Source organism: Schistocerca piceifrons, chromosome 2 (assembly GCF_021461385.2).
Source record: "Schistocerca piceifrons isolate TAMUIC-IGC-003096 chromosome 2, iqSchPice1.1, whole genome shotgun sequence".
Lineage (NCBI taxonomy): Eukaryota > Metazoa > Arthropoda > Insecta > Orthoptera > Acrididae > Schistocerca > Schistocerca piceifrons.
In genome coordinates this window covers 705702136-705723080 of record NC_060139.1, presented here as the reverse complement: position 1 = coordinate 705723080, position 20945 = coordinate 705702136, and the positions used below count along the sequence as shown (strand labels likewise).

At 46.6% G+C, this 20945-nt stretch overlaps 1 protein-coding gene across 1 annotated transcript in view; it reads left to right on the top strand.

Moving 5' to 3' along the window:
* The window catches only part of LOC124775766 (uncharacterized protein C1683.06c-like), a 227114-nt gene that overhangs the window by 174508 nt on the left and 31661 nt on the right, over positions 1-20945 (top strand). The window contains exons 5-6 of the mRNA XM_047250598.1: positions 11972-12155; positions 20736-20852. Of these exons, the coding sequence (XP_047106554.1) occupies positions 11972-12155; positions 20736-20852 (301 nt within the window). The remainder of the gene's footprint in view (positions 1-11971; positions 12156-20735; positions 20853-20945) is intronic.

Here is a 20945-nt window from a genome sequence, read left to right as displayed (position 1 = left end):
AGAGAAAGCTTTTGACAATGTTGACTGGAATACTCTCTTTCAAATTCTAAAGGTGGCAGGGGTAAAATACAGGGAGCGAAAGGCTATTTACAATTTGTACAGAAACCAGATGGCAGTTATAAGAGTCGAGGGACATGAAAGGGAAGCAGTGGTTGGGAAGGGAGTAAGACAGGGTTGTAGCCTCTCCCCGATGTTGTTCAATCTGTATATTGAGCAAGCAGTAAAGGAAAATTCATGGAGAAGAAATAAAAACTTTGAGGTTCGCCGATGACATTGTAATTCTGTCAGAGACAGCAAAGGACTTGGAAGAGCAGTTGAATGGAATGGACAGTGTCTTGAAAGGAGGATATAAGATGAACATCAACAAAAGCAAAACAAGGATAATGGAATGTAGTCTAATTAAGTCGGGTGATGCTGAGGGAATTAGATTAGGAAATGAGACACTTAAAGTAGTAAAGGAGTTTTGCTATTTGGGGAGCAAAATAACTGATGATGGTCGAAGTAGAGAGGATATAAAATGTAGGCTGGCAATGGCAAGGAAAGCGTTTCTGAAGAAGAGAAATTTGTTAACATCCAGTATTGATTTAAGTGTCACGAAGTCATCTCTGAAAGTATTCGTATGGAGTGTAGCCATGTATGGAAGTGAAACATGGACGATAAATAGTTTGGACAAGAAGAGAATAGAAGCTTTCGAAATGTGGTGCTACAGAAGAATGCTGAAGATTAGATGGGTAGATCACATAACTAATGAGGAAGTATTGAATAGGATTGGGGAGAAGAAAAGTTTGTGGCACAACTTGACCAGAAGAAGGGATCGGTTGGTAGGACATGTTCTGAGGCATCAAGGGATCACCAATTTAGTATTGGAGGGCAGCGTGGAGGGTAAAAATCGTAGAGGGAGACCAAGAGATGAATACACTAAGCAGATTCAGAAGGATGTAGGTTGCAGTAGGTACTGGGAGATGAAAAAGCTTGCACAGGATAGAGTAGCATGGAGAGCTGCATCAAACCAGTCTCAGGACTGAAGACCACAACAACAACAACAAAGAGCATTGTCTTGTCCTCCGTTACAAGGGAGCGTCATTAAATAGCGACTATGAAATTTCACTTGTGAAATAATTTAGCCAGGTTTCGGTTAGGGCGTGTTTTTTTTCGAAGATGTCGGTAATTTTAGACTTGCCTTTTTCACTACTGAAAGGTAACGTCGTTAGATAGCGACAATAAAATTTTACTCTTGAAATAACATAGCCACGTTCCAGATAGGGGATGTTTTTTCAAAGATGTCGATAATAACAGTATGAGAAGGTAACTGCGGCGGGCGTTCAGTAGGTTACACGACACATTTCTTTTTCTGTAAGCAAGCTAATTTTCCAGAATGAGATTTTCACTCTGCAGCGGAGTGTGCGCTGATATGAAACTTCCTGGCAGATTAAGACTTTGTGCGGGACCGAGACTCGAAATCGCGACCTTTGCCTTTCGCGGGCAAGTGCTCTACCACCTGAGCTACCCAAGCACCACTCACACCCCGTCCTCATACCTTCACTTCTGCCAGTACCTCGTCTCCTACATTCCAAACTTTACAGAAGCTCTCCTGGGAGACGAGGTACTGGCAGAAGTGAAGCTGTGGGAACAGGGCGTGGGTCGTGCTTGGGTAGCTCAGTGGTAGAGCACTTGCCCGCGAAAGGCAAAGATCCCGAGTTCGAGTCTCGGTCCGGCACACAGTTTTAATCTGCCAGGAAGTTTCAAGCTAATTTTATTCAGGATTCCGATACGCGATATTATTCCCCACTGTTTAGGCTACACAACCATATTCTTCAACATAATCTTCGTCCAGTGCGACGGCCTTACGCCATCTTGCTGGGAGGACCTATATGCCTGATTCTACCACTCTACTGGTCGACGTCGGAGGCAACGTCTTGCTGCATCAGTAAGCCCCCGATCATTCAAGTAATTCTTCCCGCAGAGTGCATCCTTCATTGCACCAAACAGATGGAAAAGGGAGGGGGCGAGATCCGGGCTCTACAGTGCATGAAGACGAACAGTTCAATGGAATTTTGTGAGCTTCTCTTGAGTGCGCAGAATTGTCTGAGATCCTACGTCGTCATGGAGAAGTTCATTTGCATTTTTGTGGCGACGAACACGCTGAAATCGTTTCTTCAGTTTCCTGATGGTAGCACAATAGACTTCAGAGTTGATCGTTGCAGAATGAGGGAGGACATCAAACAGAATAACCTCTTCAGAATCCCAGAAGACCGCCGCCGTGACTTCACAGGCTGAGGGTGCGGCTCTGAACTTATTCTTCGGAGGATTGCTGTTTTGATCCGGTTCGAAGTGATTAACCCACGTTATATCACCTGTGACGATGTTCGACAAAAAATTGTCACGATCGGCTTGGTAACGCGCAAGCAATTCCGCACAGATGGTCTATCGTTCATCATTGTGGTCTTTTTTTAAGCGGCGAGGAACCCAGCAGGCAGACACACCTTTCAGTACTCAGACTCGTGGACGAGTGTCTCAGCACTGCTAACACAGACGTCCAGTTGTGCAGAGAGGTGTCTGATTGTATCCGTCTGTCACCTCGAATGAGGGTGTCCGTGCGTTCCGACATTGCCAGAGTCACAGCGGTGTGTGGCCAGCCGGCATGCGGGAGATCGGACAGGTTTGTGCCACCTTATTGCGATGATGACAGACGCCTCGCCCAACGACTCGCCGTGCTTTTGTTCACTGCCAGGTCTCCGTAAACATTCTGCAAGCGCCTGTGAATATCTACGACGTTCTGGTTTTCCATAAAAGGAAACTCAGTGACAGCTCTCTGCTTGGAACGCACCTCCGTTACAGACGCCATTTTGAAGGCTAATTGCAGCGCCAGCGCCCGTAGGAACTCGATGGAACTACACGAGCTGAAGCGCGAATATTCCACGATGTCCCACGGCATATCGGACATTTTTCAACCGAAACTGGCCGAATAAAGAATTGTGTTGTTCTACTTAATGAACGGCCCTTGTAAACTGAAGATTTATCTACTGACAGCACCCACCACGTAAGGCTACTGTCACAGCGGTCCAACACATATGCGGCTGGTGGTTGTGATATACTGTCCGAGACACAGTGTCAAGATATCCTCTTGCTAGTTGTTCAACGGAGCTGACACGCCTGAGTACATCTTGTGACTCTGGGTAAAATGGAGGAATAATAAGACTTTGATTTTGTCTTTTGTAGTAAAACACACGAGAAAAATGTACACTCCTGGAAATTGAAATAAGAACACCGTGAATTCATTGTCCCAGGAAGGGGAAACTTTATTGACACATTCCTGGGGTCAGATACATCACATGATCACACTGACAGAACCACAGGCACATAGACACAGGCAACAGAGCATGCACAATGTCGGCACTAGTACAGTGTATATCCACCTTTCGCAGCAATGCAGGCTGCTATTCTCCCATGGAGACGATCGTAGAGATGCTGGATGTAGTCCTGTGGAACGGCTTGCCATGCCATTTCCACCTGGCGCCTCAGTTGGACCAGCGTTCGTGCTGGACGTGCAGACCGCGTGAGACGACGCTTCATCCAGTCCCAAACATGCTCAATGGGGGACAGATCCAGAGATCTTGCTGGCCAGGGTAGTTGACTTACACCTTCTAGAGCACGTTGGGTGGCACGGGATACATGCGGACGTGCATTGTCCTGTTGGAACAGCAAGTTCCCTTGCCGGTCTAGGAATGGTAGAACGATGGGTTCGATGACGGTTTGGATGTACCGTGCACTATTCAGTGTCCCCTCGACGATCACCAGTGGTGTACGGCCAGTGTAGGAGATCGCTCCCCACACCATGATGCCGGGTGTTGGCCCTGTGTGCCTCGGTCGTATGCAGTCCAGATTGTGGCGCTCACCTGCACGGCGCCAAACACGCATACGACCATCATTGGCACCAAGGCAGAAGCGACTCTCATCGCTGAAGACGACACGTCTCCATTCGTCCCTCCATTCACGCCTGTCGCGACACCACTGGAGGCGGGCTGCACGATGTTGGGGCGTGAGCGGAAGACGGCCTAACGGTGTGCGGGACCGTAGCCCAGCTTCATGGAGACGGTTGCGAATAGTCCTCGCCGATACCCCAGGAGCAACAGTGTCCCTAATTTGCTGGGAAGTGGCGGTGCGGTCCCCTACGGCACTGCGTAGGATCCTACGGTCTTGGCGTGCATCCGTGCGTCGCTGCGGTCCGGTCCCAGGTCGACGGGCACGTGCACCTTCTGCCGACCACTGGCGACAACATCGATGTACTGTGGAGACCTCACGCCCCACGTGTTGAGCAATTCAGCGGTACGTCCACCCGGCCTCCCGCATGCCCACTATACGCCCTCGCTCAAAGTCCGTCAACTGCACATACGGTTCACGTCCACGCTGTCGCGGCATGCTACCAGTGTTAAAGACTGCAATGGAGCTCCGTATGCCACGGCTAACTGGCTGACACTGACGGCGGCGGTGCACAAATGCTGCGCAGCTAGCGCCATTCGACGGCCAACACCGCGGTTCCTGGTGTGTCCACTGTGCCGTGCGTGTGATCATTGCTTGTACAGCCCTCTCGCAGTGTCCGGAGCAAGTATGGTGGGTCTGACACACCGGTGTCAATGTGTTCTTTTTTCCATTTCCAGGAGTGTAGATGTAATGTCGGGCACATTCTGTTAACAAATTTCTTGGCTCTTTTAGGGGTTGACTAGTATTTTATCGGATGAGTTTGCTTATAGTGGTCTCAGACGGCCGATCGATCGCAGCAGTCCATCTACAGATCAAGTGATCTGTGTGTAGATCGCATGTGTGACGGAAAATATCAAATTGTAGTGATCGATCGCTGATCACTCGTAATTACTAATTCATCTGATAAATCACATGTGACGTGTGACGTGTGACACTTTTGCTGAGTGGCTGCGACTCACATCACTAGTTTTTAAGCATGCTTGTGTAGTTTTGTTTCGCTTTGCTATGCCGATTTGAAACAGGTCCTAACGTTCGAATTTATAGTTATTCTGAGAACACAGACCACTGTGAAAAGTGAAGCTGACGGCGGAATTGCCCCTTGTATTAAGATTGAATACAAATCTAAACAAAACGATATTCTTAAGAGTTCACAGTGAGCTGCATTTTGTGTCTTGTGTTCTAGAACAAAAAATTCATGGGATGTTCATAGTATTAGTCTCAACATGCTTGGCTTCATCTGTTGATTTTGACTTAAGTGTGATGTATTTAGATGCATTGTCGTTTTTAACTTATCAACAGAATGACGTAATACTAAGTGCACATTTTAATTTAAATGTTTAGGACATACCAGTTCTACAGCTATACATAAGTCTCTAGTTGCTTCACATCCTCTATCTATCCTTCGTACAATTTACAAGAGTTGTGAAAACCAGCAGTATCAGTATTGATACAGGTCTATACGTAGAGGTGGTTCGATAAACCCTCTGCCAGGCACTTAAGTGTGATTTGCATAGTATCAGTGCAGATGTAGATTTCAAAGCCAATGTGTATCTACTTGTAGAAAGGAATTCACGGCTGTAAGACGTATTTGCGAAATACAGACTGGAAAGATATACACAACACACTTGTCATCCGTGAAAAATCTAATGTATTCTATAATATAGCTTACAGTTCCCAAGATAAAAGATCCATCAAAAAGTTAACAAATTTCTGTACTCGAATTTTTTTCTCAGATCGTAGTATACATACAGAGAACAGCAGCAACTGCTGCTAAACATAGCAGTTAATGTTCCATGGCAGAAGTTAGACGGAATGGCTTTCGAAATAATGCTTGAAATTGTTTCCTAAATCACTCGTTTGTCGTAGGAGAGCGGCAGTAGACGATATAAGTAGCCATCCGTCGCTCGTTTGAGTGGCTCTTACAGAAGAATTAATGGATGTCATAAAGAAATGGAAAATGATTCAAATGACACCTGCAAAGTCTGCAGCTTCATTTAAAGAACTATCAAAAACGATATATTTAAGATCAATTGCTCATGAGAGAGCGGTTGATTTACCAATCCCCACAACTGTTGACTGCTTGTTTACTGAGTTGCCTGTTACGGTGTAGTTTTATTCACTCAACCTAATGTGACTAAATTACGGACTGTTCTTAAATAAGTTGTGAGGGGACATCACGATCACAAGACAAAATGTATAAAATGAGATTACATACATTGTTACCAGCTACGGCAAAGATTTTTACTTACACGGAGCACTTGGTGGCTGTAAATACACTGCTGGCCACCGTAAATGCAACACCCTGAAGGAAGCATCCGAATCAAGTGAAATTTACACCATGGGTTTGCAGCGATGAGATATGCAACTGATTTGAATTTCAGCGCAGACGCACATCACGCGCGCCTGTGGCGCCACCTCATAGCGCCATTTAAGGCTTGACGATTTCGACGAGTGTACGTTCGGCACGTGTGTTTACCTTGTGGTTGTTTCACAAGACGATCAGTTATGCCTCGTAGACAACAGCGAACATCTTTTGATCAAGTATCCGAGTTCGACAGAGGAAGGATAGTGGCTTACCGAGATTGTGGATTATCATACAGCGAAATCGCTAGTCGTGTTGGACGAAACCAAACAACTGTAATGCGGATATGTGACCGTTGGATGCAGGAGGGTACGACGGACCGACGTGGTCGATCGCATTCACCTCGGTGCACCACTGCACATGCTGATAGGCAAATTGTGCACATGGCAGTGACGGATCGCTCAGTGACATCCCGAACCATAGCACAGCACATTGCGTCTGTAACGCATCATCCAGTGTCTGCGCGTACCATTCGACGCCGTTTACAGCAGGGTGGTCTGTCCGCAAGACGTCCATTGCTTCGTCTACCATTGACGCAGAACCACAGACGTCTCCGTCGCCAATGGTGTGATGACAGACGGATGTGGACGGCAGAATGGAATGACGTTGTCTTTACTGACGAGGCACGCTTCTGTCTGCAGCACCACGATGGTCGGATTCGAGTGTGGAGACACCGTGGAGAGAGGATGCTGGACAGCTGCGTTATGCACCGCCACACTGGTCTTGCACCGGGTATTATGGTATGGGGCGGTATTGGATATTACTCTCGCACGCCTCTAGTACGCAGTGCCGGTACTTTAAATAGCCGGCGCTACATATCCGAGGTGCTGGAGCCAGTTGTCCTTCCTTACCTTCAGGGCTCGGCCACAGCCATATTTCAGCAGCATAATGCGCGACCACACGTGGCACGCATTGTCCAAAGGTTCTTCGTCAATAACCAGATTGAATTGCTTCCCTGGCCGGCTCGCTCTCCGGATCTTTCGCCGATAGAAAACATGTGGTCCATGGTTGCTCAACGAGTGACCCAGATTACATCCCCAGCTGCCACACCAGATGATCTTTGGCAACGTGTGGAAGCTGCTTGGGCTGCTGTACCCCAGGAACACATCCACCGTCTCTTTGACTCAATGCCGAGACGTGTGGTAGCGGTGATCTCCAAAAATGGCGGCTACTCTGGCTACTGATTCTGGCAGGAACCACATGTCACAGACGTCTGTAAACGTAATCATTTGATACTTGGTCAACATGTTGTCTACAAAATAAATCTTGTTGTGCTACCTCTTGTCTTTCTTGGTGTTGCATTTACGGTGGCCAGCAGTGTATTTATACACTTTTCACTGCGATACGCGAGTGTCATAACGAGAGCTAAAAGAAAATTCACCGGAGTTAAGTCAGTTTTCAAAGATATTCCGATTTCATATGAAGCATTTTACCTGCCACCAGACGCTATTTTGTGCTGCGGTAAACAGAGAAACAATTAGCCGATAAAGTGCTTGAGCTGAACATACGTTTCAAGTAATGTGGTGCAGGCCGTGGACCAGATAACGAAGAAATCCCCAAGTACTTCGCAAACTGGGGAAGTTCTTGGAGAGTGGTTGTGGCCCCAGGTTGGGAAAGCAGATATTAAATGGTTCAAATGGCTCTGAGCACTATGGGACTTAACTTCTGAGGTCATCAGTCCCCTAGAACTTAGAACTACTTAACCCTACCTAACCTAAGGACATCACACACATCCATGCCCGAGGCAGGATTCGAACCTGCGACCGTAGCGGTCGCGCGGTTCCAGACTGTAGCGCCTAGAAACGCTCGGCCACTCCGGCCGGCAGCAGATATTAGCTTCGGGCGGGAGGGGGGGGGGTGGAATTTAATTACTGGCCTCTCCGTACTTCCAACCGATAACTACGCTGGCGGACAATGTACACTTAACAGCTGTCGGTCAACAGTGCGTTGCCAAAGAGACATGATCGTGGGCTTCGTTATTACTCTACTGGCTATTACAACTGCACACCAAGAAGGATATTAAATAACTAAATTTTACTCAAAGGAATTACAGACATTGGCTGCGAGTGGGCATTGATTTCAATCAGTAGCGAAAGGTCAAAATTTGTTCTAGACCAGGATTCGAACTCAGGTCCCTGCTCACTAAGCAGTTGCACTGACTACTGACCCGTCCGGACACAGTGGTTTTTGCAACTACACGGACTGCCTCAACACGCCTCCAGTCAGATCGAAATTCTCAACATCGGCGAAAGGACGTGAGTAACGAGGATAATGAGCAAGCGGCACTACATTAGTACTGTGCGGATAAGTCGAGAATTTGGCTCAGACAGGAGCCGTGCTAGAGAAGTTCGTGCAGTTGTGATGACCACTGTGACCGGATGGCGTAGTGGTCAGTGCATCTTCCTAGTAAGCAGGTTATCTCGATTCGAATCTCTGTCCAGCACAAATTTTCAACTTTCCCCATTGATTTAAATCAATGCCCACTCGCTGCCAGTGTCTGAAATTCCTTTGCGCCTTAGTTTATAGTGGCTGTTGGATCAATATGGTGTCGTCTGTTCTTTCGGACACGTGTCCAAAGACTACAGGACTACATTCGTAGGCGATTTCGGGGGACACAGTGTGCGAAATTGAATACACAGAACCTTCATGTCTGACAGCAGGAACGGCTCTAACGCGGTGGGCCATCGAGTCGAAATAAACTTAGATGACAGGCACGAGGTCGTTATGTCATGCTGCTTCAGTTATGTACCTGTTCTTCAATCTTACTGGCCGGCGAATGGTGACGCGGTAGCCTATTGCTACACAGCACCAGTAGTTTCAATCGACAACAGGTCTGGAGGATGCACTGTCGAGGCCAACATCCTCCGTAACCAGATAGGTCAAGGAAGCACAGGCAATATGCGCTCTTGCGAGGAAAGATGACATCCCTCACGTCACAGCCACTAGGCTGAACAAGTCAGAAATGTTATGTCTGCTGTCCAATTTACCGGCTATGCAAACCAAATGTGATCGTGTTGCATACTCAATGGCGATTCGTACCATTACTCCAGATACTGGATCCGTATGACGAGACGAATGTAACTTGGTAACGTTCATTGTCCTCAGGGCCTTCATACACCGATACTTCTATCTAAATGCTGTGTACAGTACCGGGACTTGTCTGAAAAGTCAGCGTGTTACGGCAACTGTATCAAATGTTGTCCTTGGGCGCAACGCTGTTGGTAGGCCTCTTCAAATGGCTCTGAGCACTATGGGACTCAACTGCTGTGGTCATCAGTCCCCTAGAACTTAGAACTACTTAAACCTAACTAACCTAAGGACATCAGACACATCCAAGCCCGAGGCAGGATTCGAACCTGCGACCGTAGCAGTCGCACGGTTCTGGACTGCGCGCCTAGAAGCGCGAGACCACCGCGGCCGGCGGTAGGCCTCTCTCTGAGGCTCTGTCAAGGGATCCCGTAACAGTGGTCGCTATGCTGACAGTTCGTGGTGCTCCGACGTCGTCAGACTGCCACCGATGATACTTGTCTTGCTGTAAAGAAGTCAGTTTCCTGATACAAGCTACATGACATGACCAAACGGTCCTGCAAGGAGAGAGTTGCTCTCCTCTCAAACGCTAATCGACGGGCCTGCTGAGATCCCTCCTGAACCAATCGATTACATATTCACGGCTAGCCGCGCGGTCTAAGGCGCTGCTTCCGGAGTGGGAAGGCGAGACAGTCCCTGACACGAATCCACCCGGCGGATTAGTGTCGAGGTCCGGTGTGTCGACTTAAACGTATTCACCTCAACTTCATTACCCGACCTTGTCAAGATGTTGTTACTTTAATTTCGTTGTAAGCCTGTATTAACACTTAGCGATTTGATGTCTTTATATACGTGTGTTTAACTTGAAGTACACCGCAAATTATAATGAACAGGGTTTTATAGTGACCATTGTTTCATTTAGCGGGTTAATGAAACTCCATAGGTTTACTATCTTGTGACTTATCACACACATGCTTCACATATGCTAGAGCCACCCATGTTTAATGAGCTAAACTTATTAAGTTATCTGTGAATCAATACGTGTAATTAAATGCACACGATTCTATGTGGAGTGAGCTGATTGTCCGTAAAGTCACCCGGTACAGCTCTTTCTGACATCGACAGGGACATGTCTGTGGCTCAGCAGTAAGCTCACAACAACAAACGTCCATATACGGTTATGCGTAGATGGCCTTAGATCTATCTAATTGTTGCGGTAGTGCGAAATTCGAGGGTTGCCCAGAAAGTAATGCATCGCATTTTTTTCTTTAAAAGTTCTTTATTGAACATAATGAGAATTACACACAAGAAAGAATGATGTTTTATCCACACACCCTATTTTTCCACGTAATCTCCATCCCGTTCTATAGCCTTCCTCCAGCGCGAAACAAGGGCGTGTATGTCGTGTCGGTACAAATCCTTGTCCTGGTGGCGGAGACAGTGTTTCACTGTGTGAATCACCTCCTTATCGTCCTCAAAATGTTTTCCACGAATGGCATCCTTTAATGCCCCAAACCAGTGGAAGTGCGACGGGGCTAGGTCACGGCTGTAAGCTGGATAGGGTAACGCTGTCCAACTCTGTTTTGCGATGTATTCAGAAGTCCTCAGACTTGTGTGGGGCCAGGGACCGAGCGTTACCATGTTGCACCAAAACATCTCCTGGGTTGCTTTGGCTCGGAGGTCGCCTGGAGAGCGTCTTGAGTTTTGTTAATGTGTTGACATATGCTTCTGAATTAATGGTACCGCCTCTTGGCATCACATCAATGAGCGTCAGACCTTTATAGTCCCAGAACACGGTGATCATGACCCTACCGGAAATTGTGAACTCAGGTTTCATTAACTGTCACAATCCGAGACAAGAAGGCCTCCCCGTCAGCTTCAGAACGCTGCAACAAACCAAAACAAATGTTTTTTCTGTGCGCTTTGTGATTCATCGTTAGACACCGCGGGACCCATCTTGCACGCACTTTTGAATATCAAAGAGCTGATTGACAGATGCAGTGCCAACTGCCAAGTCGTAATGCGTCTGTCCTCGCGAATGACATCAGCTCGCTGCAACATGTCAGGAGTGACAGCCGTGGATGGTCTCCCTGACCACTGCAAATAGTGGAGCTCCGCCGAACCTCCTTCTGATGACCTCATCCTCTGTGCCAGCGACTACCTGCACTCCTCTCGACAGCAGATGCTCCATAGACTTTGCACAAGCCTTTGTTCATATTCCCCACAGTTTCTTTCTCTGCAGTGAGAAATTCAATGACGGCACGTTCCTTGTAAATACACAACTCATAGACGCCATTTTGAAACTGTCATGTAGTTCCGCTAGCTGTCGGAAGAGACGGAAACTTGGCGCACTCACCCAGGAGGCTTTAAATAATACGTACGTAACGTTTCGCATTCGTAGCATTGTTTTCGGCTAAGAAAAAGAAAGCGGTGCATTACTTTCTGGATGATCCTCGTACTATCGATTGTATATCCGAGCATGTAGGACAGATCATGCTTATTTGACGGTTGTTGCATACCACCTTCATGGTGTTGCAATTTTAATGGTCAGCAGTGTTCTTCCACCAGCGGTTTACGTGAGAGGAGCTGTCGTTGCTGCAGGTGGCTGTTTACGCGGGGGCGGAGCGACCCCTGGGATTGCCGCCGCCGCCTACCGCCCCCTACTTCGGCGCGGACGGCTTCGGCGACCTGCAGCTAGACGAAGATGCCTCGCCGGACCCCGACCGCTACGTGCGCGGCCTCAACGCTTCCGACGCGCTCGTCCAGATGGCTGCCAAGGAGCCTGGTATTGCACTCTCCATATCATGCTCAGCACCTACACACACACACACACACACACACACACACACACACACACCAGTAGCAATACCTCCTGTAACACTTTCCAAACACAGCCGCTCTTCCCCCCTGCCGTCCACTGGCTCCATTATGCTAACGACACCAGTTTGCTTGACCTCCACACAACCCTTCGGCATTTTCAAAGATCCATTGTGGTAACTGCATGTCCTGCTAGCATCTCCTGCACTTAACAGTCAACTCTTGTCCCGTAAACCGTGTTATTTATCATAGGGTGAATTCAATCACCCCGACTTCACATTACCATACGCGACTATTCCATGCAAAAATATGGGTCGACTGCAAAATAACGTGAAGTTCCGTTTACTGACTGTCCAGCACGAAATCCACAACGGATTAAAACTATTAACAGACAGAAAATGGGAGTTAGGATCTTCCACTGCCACCTACACTGATGAGCCAAAACATTATAGCCATCTATTTAATATCTTGTTTGAAATATTTGAAACGAAATACATAACTGATTCTGCGTATCAAGGATCCACCAGTTTGCTGATATGTTTGTGGAGGTATGTAGAATTAGAGGTCTACGCACAGGTCATGTACGAGAGCTGTTCGGAAAGTATGGTCTGATCGGTCGCGAAATGAAAACCGCAGTGAAAATCCAATATTTTTTGTTCGCAACACTTAGCAACGCCTCCCATCAACCTCTCTAAACAGTCGCCGCTCCGACTTAGACGTTTGTCGTGGCGTTGTACAAACTTTCCAGTACCCTCGTCACAGAAAGCAGCCGCCTGTGTTTTCCGCCAATTCTCTACCCTGGTCTGCTTTCGTTGTTTGTGTCACAATGTTGTCTTTCTAGCCGGCGGTTCATGTGAGCAGAGATGAAAAACGGAGGGAGCCAATTAAGGACTGTGTTGTGATTGATCAAGCATTTCCCACCGAAAACGCTGCAGAAGCGTCTTCACTGAAGACAGAAAAACATGACATTTATGTTATGTGAGCTGCATAGCTTCAGGCGAAATCGCTTACGACACCAACATACTTGGCTGGAACACTGTTCTTTTCGGTATTTCTATGTGATTACTTTGCGCTCTGAACTAAAAAGAGCGACGTGAAGCGGTCGACAGGCACATTACAGACACTGCCCTACACATCGGATTTTCACAGTGGTTTCCATTTCGCGCCTAATTGGACCTTACTTCCCGAATACGCCTCGTAAATCGCTTAAATAACGGGCCGCTGATTTGCGTACGCGGTGATGGCGCCCGATAATGAGATGGGTTCCATAGGATTTACATTAGGCGAATTTTGTCGCCGAGACATTAACGTGAGTTCACAATAATGCTTCTCAAACCACTGTAGTACGGTTCTGGCTCCGAGACATGGACAACCATACTGCTGAAAGATGACATCGCCATCGGGGAAGACATCAAGCATGAAGGGATGCAGGTGGTTCCATGAAAGCGCAGGACAATGTTTCCCACAGCATAATACAGCTCCCCCCAGCCTGCGTCCGTGGCGCGCTGCACGTTTCGAGCCGCCGTTCATCTCGATAACGACATTTATGGAGACGGACATGGACCTAGTGTAACAAAAATGTGATTCACCCGAAGAGCCGACACGTTTCCATCGATCGACGGTTCACTCCCAGTGGTCTTGTGCCCACTGCAATCGTCATTGATGATGTCGTTGGCTTAACATGTGAACACGTGGGAGTGGTCTGCCGCGGAGCTCCATGTTCAACAATGTACGATGAATGGTCTGCTCCGAAACACTTGTGCGTGCACCAGGTTGTGCTCTTTCGGCAGAGCTATCACAGATCAGCATCTATCCTGCTTTACAGAGCAGACAAGCCTCCTAACCCCACGTTGTTTGAAGGGTCGTGGACTTCTATTTAGTGCCTAGTGGTAGTTTCACTGTCCTTCTACCTCTTTCAGTAGATGCTCACGACAGTAGCACGTGAACATTCGACCAGCTTCGCCGTTTTCGAGATACTCGTTCACAGACTCTGCGTAATAATAATCTGCCTTTTGCCAAAGTGGATTTCCACATTTGCAGCCCATATCTTCGCTAGGGGGATCCCCCGTCCCTGTCTGCTCCGCATACATACTTTTGTTACCGCCTCACGTGCCCGCAACACCACCAGGCAGCATCCAGTGTCGTGGTGGACAGTGGTCACAATGTTTTGGCTGATCAGTGTACATCCACAAAAGCCCTTCTAGCCTCTCGTTACCTTTAGCAACGATTTTTGGATTTCTGCTCCTGCTAAATTCTGTCACCACCTACACGTTATGGGGAATTAGTCTCACCACCTCATGTTCTCAGTCAGACGATGCTGCCGGCCTCGGTGGCCGAGCGATTCTAGGCGCTTCAGTCCGGAACCGCGCGACTGCTAAGGTCGCAGGTTCGAATCCTGCCTTGGGCATGGATGTGTGTGATGCCCTTAGGTTAGTTAGGTTTAAGTAGTTCTAAGTTCTAGGGGACTGATGACCTGAGTTGTTAACTCTCATAGTGCTCAGAGCCATTCGAACCAGACGATGCTCTCTTTCTCGCCTCTTTTACCATATACTTGAATACTAAACCCTCCTCAGATTCCTAAAAGACGTACTGAAACCAAACAAATCCTGCAAATCTGAACAATAAAACCCCATAGGGTAATCTCTGCTCACTGAGTCTGGCTCACCACCGCTCCCCGAGGAATGTACAGCACCGTATCTTCATGTCCATACACTACGTATCATGTCCCAGGGTGACTTACTCAACTCGTGCTTCTGAGACAGAGACCTGTGCGGTAATCTGTCCTTCCTAGCAGCAGCTACAGTACTTTTCTTCCCTATCCCATCCACAATCACGGCTCCGTTGGTCACAACCGCACCTCCGATTTCTTAAAGTCAAACTCAGTAATAGCTAGAGGACAGTTCCTTAACAACTCAAGACCCAAATCAAGCTTCCGATAGCTTTTCAGAGCGAGGTGGCACAGTGTTTAGCAAGGGAACCATACGCAATCGGATTCTTGTAATTTTTGATATTGATTTCGAAGATTAGGGCTTAACGCCCCGTTGACGACTAGGTCATTATAGGCGGAATACTTCCCCGGATTGAGGAAGAATAGTGAAGGAAAGCGGTATATCGTTCTCAAAGGAACCATCCCAGCATTTGCCCTAAGCAGTTTAGGGAAACTCCGGAAAACCTAAATCCGGATGGCTCGACATTGATTTGAACGCCGACCTTTCGTAATGCGAATCCAAAGATTTACAGGGGGACAACAGGGCAATCGGATTTTTGTAATTTTTCATATTTATGATACTTGAAGTTCGGGACTCAAATATCAGTGATAGAAAGCCGTTCCATGCAATTTTCAAAAGTTCTGTAGAAAATCGACTGAGAAGTTCCTCGAGCGACTTTAATTCACTAACTCTCAATACTCCACCCGAATAGGCTTCGAAAGGTCCAAACAAATCCTGCAAATCTGAACAATAAAACCCCATAGGGTAATCTCTGCTCACTGAGTCTGGCTCACCACCGCTCCCCGTGTCATCCACAGCCGATAGGCGTCACTGGAAGCTGATATGGAGGGACATGTGGTCAGCACGCCGCTCTGCCGGCCGTTGTCAGCTTTCGTGACCTTCTCTGCTATTTCTCAATCAGGTAGCTCCTCGATTGGCCTCACTAGTGCTGGGTACAACCCGCTTTCCAGCAGCGCTCGGCAGACCTGGAGGGTGACCCATGTAAGTGCTAGCCAATCCCGAGAGTGATTAACTTTAGTAATATGACGAGAACCAGTGTTACCACTGTGGCAAGGCTCCGCCGGTAGCCCTCGAATCTGGTAATCGTTAGATTTTCGTTCATTTCGGATACCTACGTCATCTAATCTGTGGTAATTAACACGTATCTAATCATAAGTTTTTATGAAAATAGCATGTGTGTTGACCAGAAATGCGGTACGACAGAGCGCGTCTCTACAGACAATGTTAACTCCACTTGTTGTCTGCGTTACTCGAACCAGCGGTTACCAGTCTCGAGCGCTACCAAAAGAGCCACACAGCTCCGGAAACTGTGAATTCAAGTCCCTCGGGGAACTTCGAAATCGATTTTCTCGAGAATTTTTTAATAAGTCTGTGTGGTTTGGGAAGGTTTGGCTCTCGCACACTGTTGTTACATCGGGTTGTAATCCTAAAGGAGGCAAGATTATACCCTCCTCTCCGGCTGCTGCTGCTGATGGAGGTTGGCTATTTGCTATGCGAAATTCAGTAGCAGCTATTGTCGCCACCTATAATTTTTTTAATGCACAGCAGTTTTGCAATAGTCAGTTGCAGGATGCTAAACAGGTCCTAATGAGCGGCACTTAGGTGTGTGGCCGTCCACTGTGTTTGTCATTCCGTCCACAGTCATACCACGACGTTGTATAGCAGCTGTATCATTCATAGATACACTCACAAGTACTAACTGCTGCCGGGATATGTACTGATGCTTCCCGGAAATATCTTTGCGCCTATTAATGGCGCTATACTAAGCCGTCACTGGTGAAGAACTCATTAGCTCGCTTGATGGCTTTACTGACAGCCTCTTCTTCTAAAGCATATGGCCAGTACACCGAACTGCCGTGAGCGACACTGAAGCTTAAGTCACAACGGCCACACTGCTGACATAACAAGACCATTGTTCTGAGACTCGCATTAAAAACATAGAACAGCCGGAGGATGGATACAACGTACTGAAGTCTGCAGGAAGATTACTGCAATTCGGGGAACTAACCGCGATGATGCTGTATGCTACTATCTTGGTTTAGAGCTATTGGACAGTGTTACTGCAGGCGAAAGGCAGCATATTTTTTAAATGTGTTCTCTACGAAATTACTAACCAGTTTTTTTCCAACTTGGACATTTGTAACAACTGCAGTGGAGTCCACAGGAGCCGGTCCCAAACTGTAGTCGGACAATTTCGATATAGGTTCCCGGTGTTTTCAACAAATCTTCTGAGATAAATTTCGAGCTGGTTGTTTCATCAAAGAATCAACAGCTTTCCCTGTTCAGCCATGTTAAACTGCGTCTATAATGTGCTCCATGTTGGCGAAATGTGCACTTCTAGCGCTTGTTGGGATCGTCTCTATACACCAACAACCATGGTAAAAAAAGGGAGCAGAAAATTGCATATATTTTTATTCTAATACGGTGGGCGCGGCGTAATTTGTTAGCGATAACTTTAGTTGCAGTTAATGTTGTCTCCTCTTTTGCTTTTGCATTTGAGTTATGGTCATTCCGTTAGAGACATGAAGTGCAAAGTGCTGTAAACAGAACGAAAACAACTTTTCTAACTTTTTTAAATGAATGGCCACGTAGGGATTGACAATTTCATTCTGGTTTCGGTTACCGAATTACGCATATTCGGTAAGCAGTGACTGCGGCGAAAGTTCGTTACCCTGTTACATTACATCGCATCAATTTTTTCCTTGAACATCTATTTTATATGGCTGCGAAATACACTGTTTAAAACGTTCAATGAACTGTTCTGAGGTGTGGGGTTGATCTGTTATTTTGCGCAACGGATTAATCTGAGATGTACCCTTTACCCTGTGGCTCCTGCAAGATGCAATTTCCACCCCCACACTACTACAGAAGTCAGACAGACGCTCCTAACGCTCTAAAGAGAAACGCATGAAAAACTTTCAGCAACAAATATCTTCTGGAGTCGTCTGCTGTAAGGAAATGACATAAAAATTCACAAAATTTCTTACGTAACTAGGGGGATACTTGGGTACTGGAGTAGTGCTAGTTAGTGTAAGAAATACATGAAACTAACGAAAGTTATTACTTATTTGCAAAAATTCTGAAAAATCACAATGGCACTTTTAGTTATGAATTGAACAAGTTATATCCTGGTTCTTTTCGGAATGTGAAGTTACCTCTCAAGGATAGGATTCGCTAATAAAATTTCTATACGAAGTTTAAGGTGGTTGTTGACTTGGCAGAATGGCTGAGAGGTGCGCCTACTCAACTTGAATGATTATCCTTTAGAATGTTGCTAGGTACGGTCGAGGCTGTCAAGTGTGAAATGCAGTGAAGTGTACTGTAGTGGAGGAAATATGGGGCTCGCAATAGCTGTAGTGCACAATACTGTAAGCTGCAATGACTGCTGTCTGCGCCGCTTGCTGCTGACAAATAAGATAACTCTCGTTCTACCTGGATTGACCTTCGCCAATCGAACTCTCCCTATGCCTTAATGAAGTCAGGGATTCCTATTCGCCCCCAGTCTAACTATTGGCGTGGTACACCAGCAGATAACCAGTCCACCGCGATGCCGCTCAAAAATTCGCTTGCAGGCGTTTAACTATAACTCTGTCCATTCACACCGCACAATAAGTGTGTCGGCCAACACAGTGAACAACGCTTAATTGCAGGGACTCAATACAGAGTAGCACTTCGATTCGCTCTCGACAGAGGTGCTCTCCCAGTGAAGTACTGAGGAGAGACTTGTTCCTCGCTCCAAGAGTGACAACGGAATGGCGCCTCTCCACGCCAGACGTGAAGGGGTATATCTTTCAGCCTCTTCCATTATTCCTTCCTCAAGGCGTCAGAAATATTGTCTGCCAATCAGCATTGCTCTTCTAAAACGGGAGAATGACGTTTCGTTTAAGGCGACCAATCCGGAAACCTGTAGCATTGGCGTTTGGCGTTTGCTGTCTCCCTGTGAAAATCTCTGAAACTGCGTGCTATGTGTAAAGAATGTGTAGGCTGGCCGCTCCCACATAATGTAGCGGAATTTGCTTTTAAGCTGAATATGGGGTTGTTCCCCCCTTTCACTCGGGCCCACGCTGTCAGCTACACAGGCAGTCACTGGCCGACATAGGTTGGGTCGTCCTCTGAAGGGACCGGCGTCCCGTTGTGCAGTTTCTCTCCCGAACTAAAAGCTTTTGTGACCGTCATGTCTGGAATGTATGTGTGTACACCAGACTCGAGAATTTCAACCACGGTGCGCTTGCTTGTTACTTGCATATCGTTTACATGAATTCATACAACATTGACTTTATCTTATCGAGTTTGGGTTCGAATGAAGCGTCTTGATGTGCGGAATATGATTGTGAGGGCGGAATATGTAAGCAATGAAGGTCAGGAGACCACGACATCTTACACTGTGAATAATACATGTGCTTCTTTAGCAAGATAGACCTTACTCTTGCCGCTCTCATATTCTGGTAGGAATTTTCGAATAAACCAAAAACTACAGAATGTATGGAACGATATCCAGCACAAATTCAACACTTTCTTAAGTTCTTTCCTGTAAATTACGTCTATCACAATAGATTTTAATTTTTATTTGCCTTTATATCAATTTATTTTCCTACAGAACGGAATCAGTACCTTCTGGAAAAATATTTAGGGAGGCTATTAGGTAAACCAAGTTCTATCAAGGGACATACAAGTTTGTTTTCAATTCCGCCAATGAAGTGCTATTTATTTTTCGTAAAACTTCATATGTTGGAGAGTTGCATTTTGAAGGAATCGGTAATTTTCTGTTCCATTATATGGCCTATGCCCTCATAATAGTCATCCGTCAATAAAAGAATATCATAAAAATAAAGCATACTTGGTATCATCATTTTACATTCACAAAAAGAAATATTTTTCCCTGCATTTCTGACTGCTCCTTTTTCTGCCATTTCCTAAAAATTCGCGAAATGACAGACAGGACTTGTTGAGTTTGTACAGCACGTCTCGGCGATCGCAGTACCTTCGTCATAGTACGTCCACCTCACAAAATGCCAACAGAAGGAAAATACATTGAAAGATGCAATGAAACGTCTCTTCGCCTCGCAGACTACACAATTACAATGGCGGCTGTCCTTTCTTATCAACCAGCTGTTTCATTTTGCACAAATAAATACTCTGTCGACTCGCAGTTTTCCATGACGCTGAGTGCGTATACTTCTACTAGTTTCCTGGGCTGGTAGAGGACTCTGCTGTCCTCGAAGAACACGTTTGGCGACACTGTCTCTGGGGGGACGCTTGAATTTGCGCGCGCAATGGCCTGGTTGGCTAATTTCAACGCTGATAACTCGGAAACGGCGAAGCGTAACGATTTTTTTCCCTTAACAATTGTTTCTTAGCGCAAATTATCCTGCATCACCCTTACAAGCTTTTCACACTGCGTCTGACCGCCCTGTATACTGTAACTGCTGCAGAGCGGCAACTCTGTCGCTGCCAGCCCGCTTCAAGCAGGGGGAATATGAACAATCATTAAATAAAGAAATACTGGAAACACGAATGCCACTCCTAGCTCAAGGTGCCGTACAGGTACATAAATGAGTGTTTTACTGCACTGCCTTTATAAAATGTGTTATATACTCCGAGTAACAACTCTGTTATCGCTCTATGCCGTTTCAGAATGTGTGAGAACTAACTTTGAGACGTTGTCACAATTTCCGCAGATATTTGCATTTTAGACCCAAAAATTTTTGCCAAAGATTTTGATCAGCGTTCATGTGTGTCTCTTTAAATATCCTCCCTCATTTTTATGCGTAAGACGTGATCACATGAGCGCCGTATTTTTAAGTTAATTTTGTTTGCAGGGAAGCTGTCGCTGCTGTGCCTGGGCCCGCTGACTAACATAGCTCTGGCCGTGCAGGAGGACCCAGACTTCTTGTACAATCTCAAGCATATCGTCGTGCTCGGGGGCAGTGTGGAAGGTGAGGAAACATCCTACTCGTATCGATATACTTCCAGGAAATATACGAGGGTCGTTCAATAGGTAATGCAGAACATTTTTTTTTTGTCCCGGT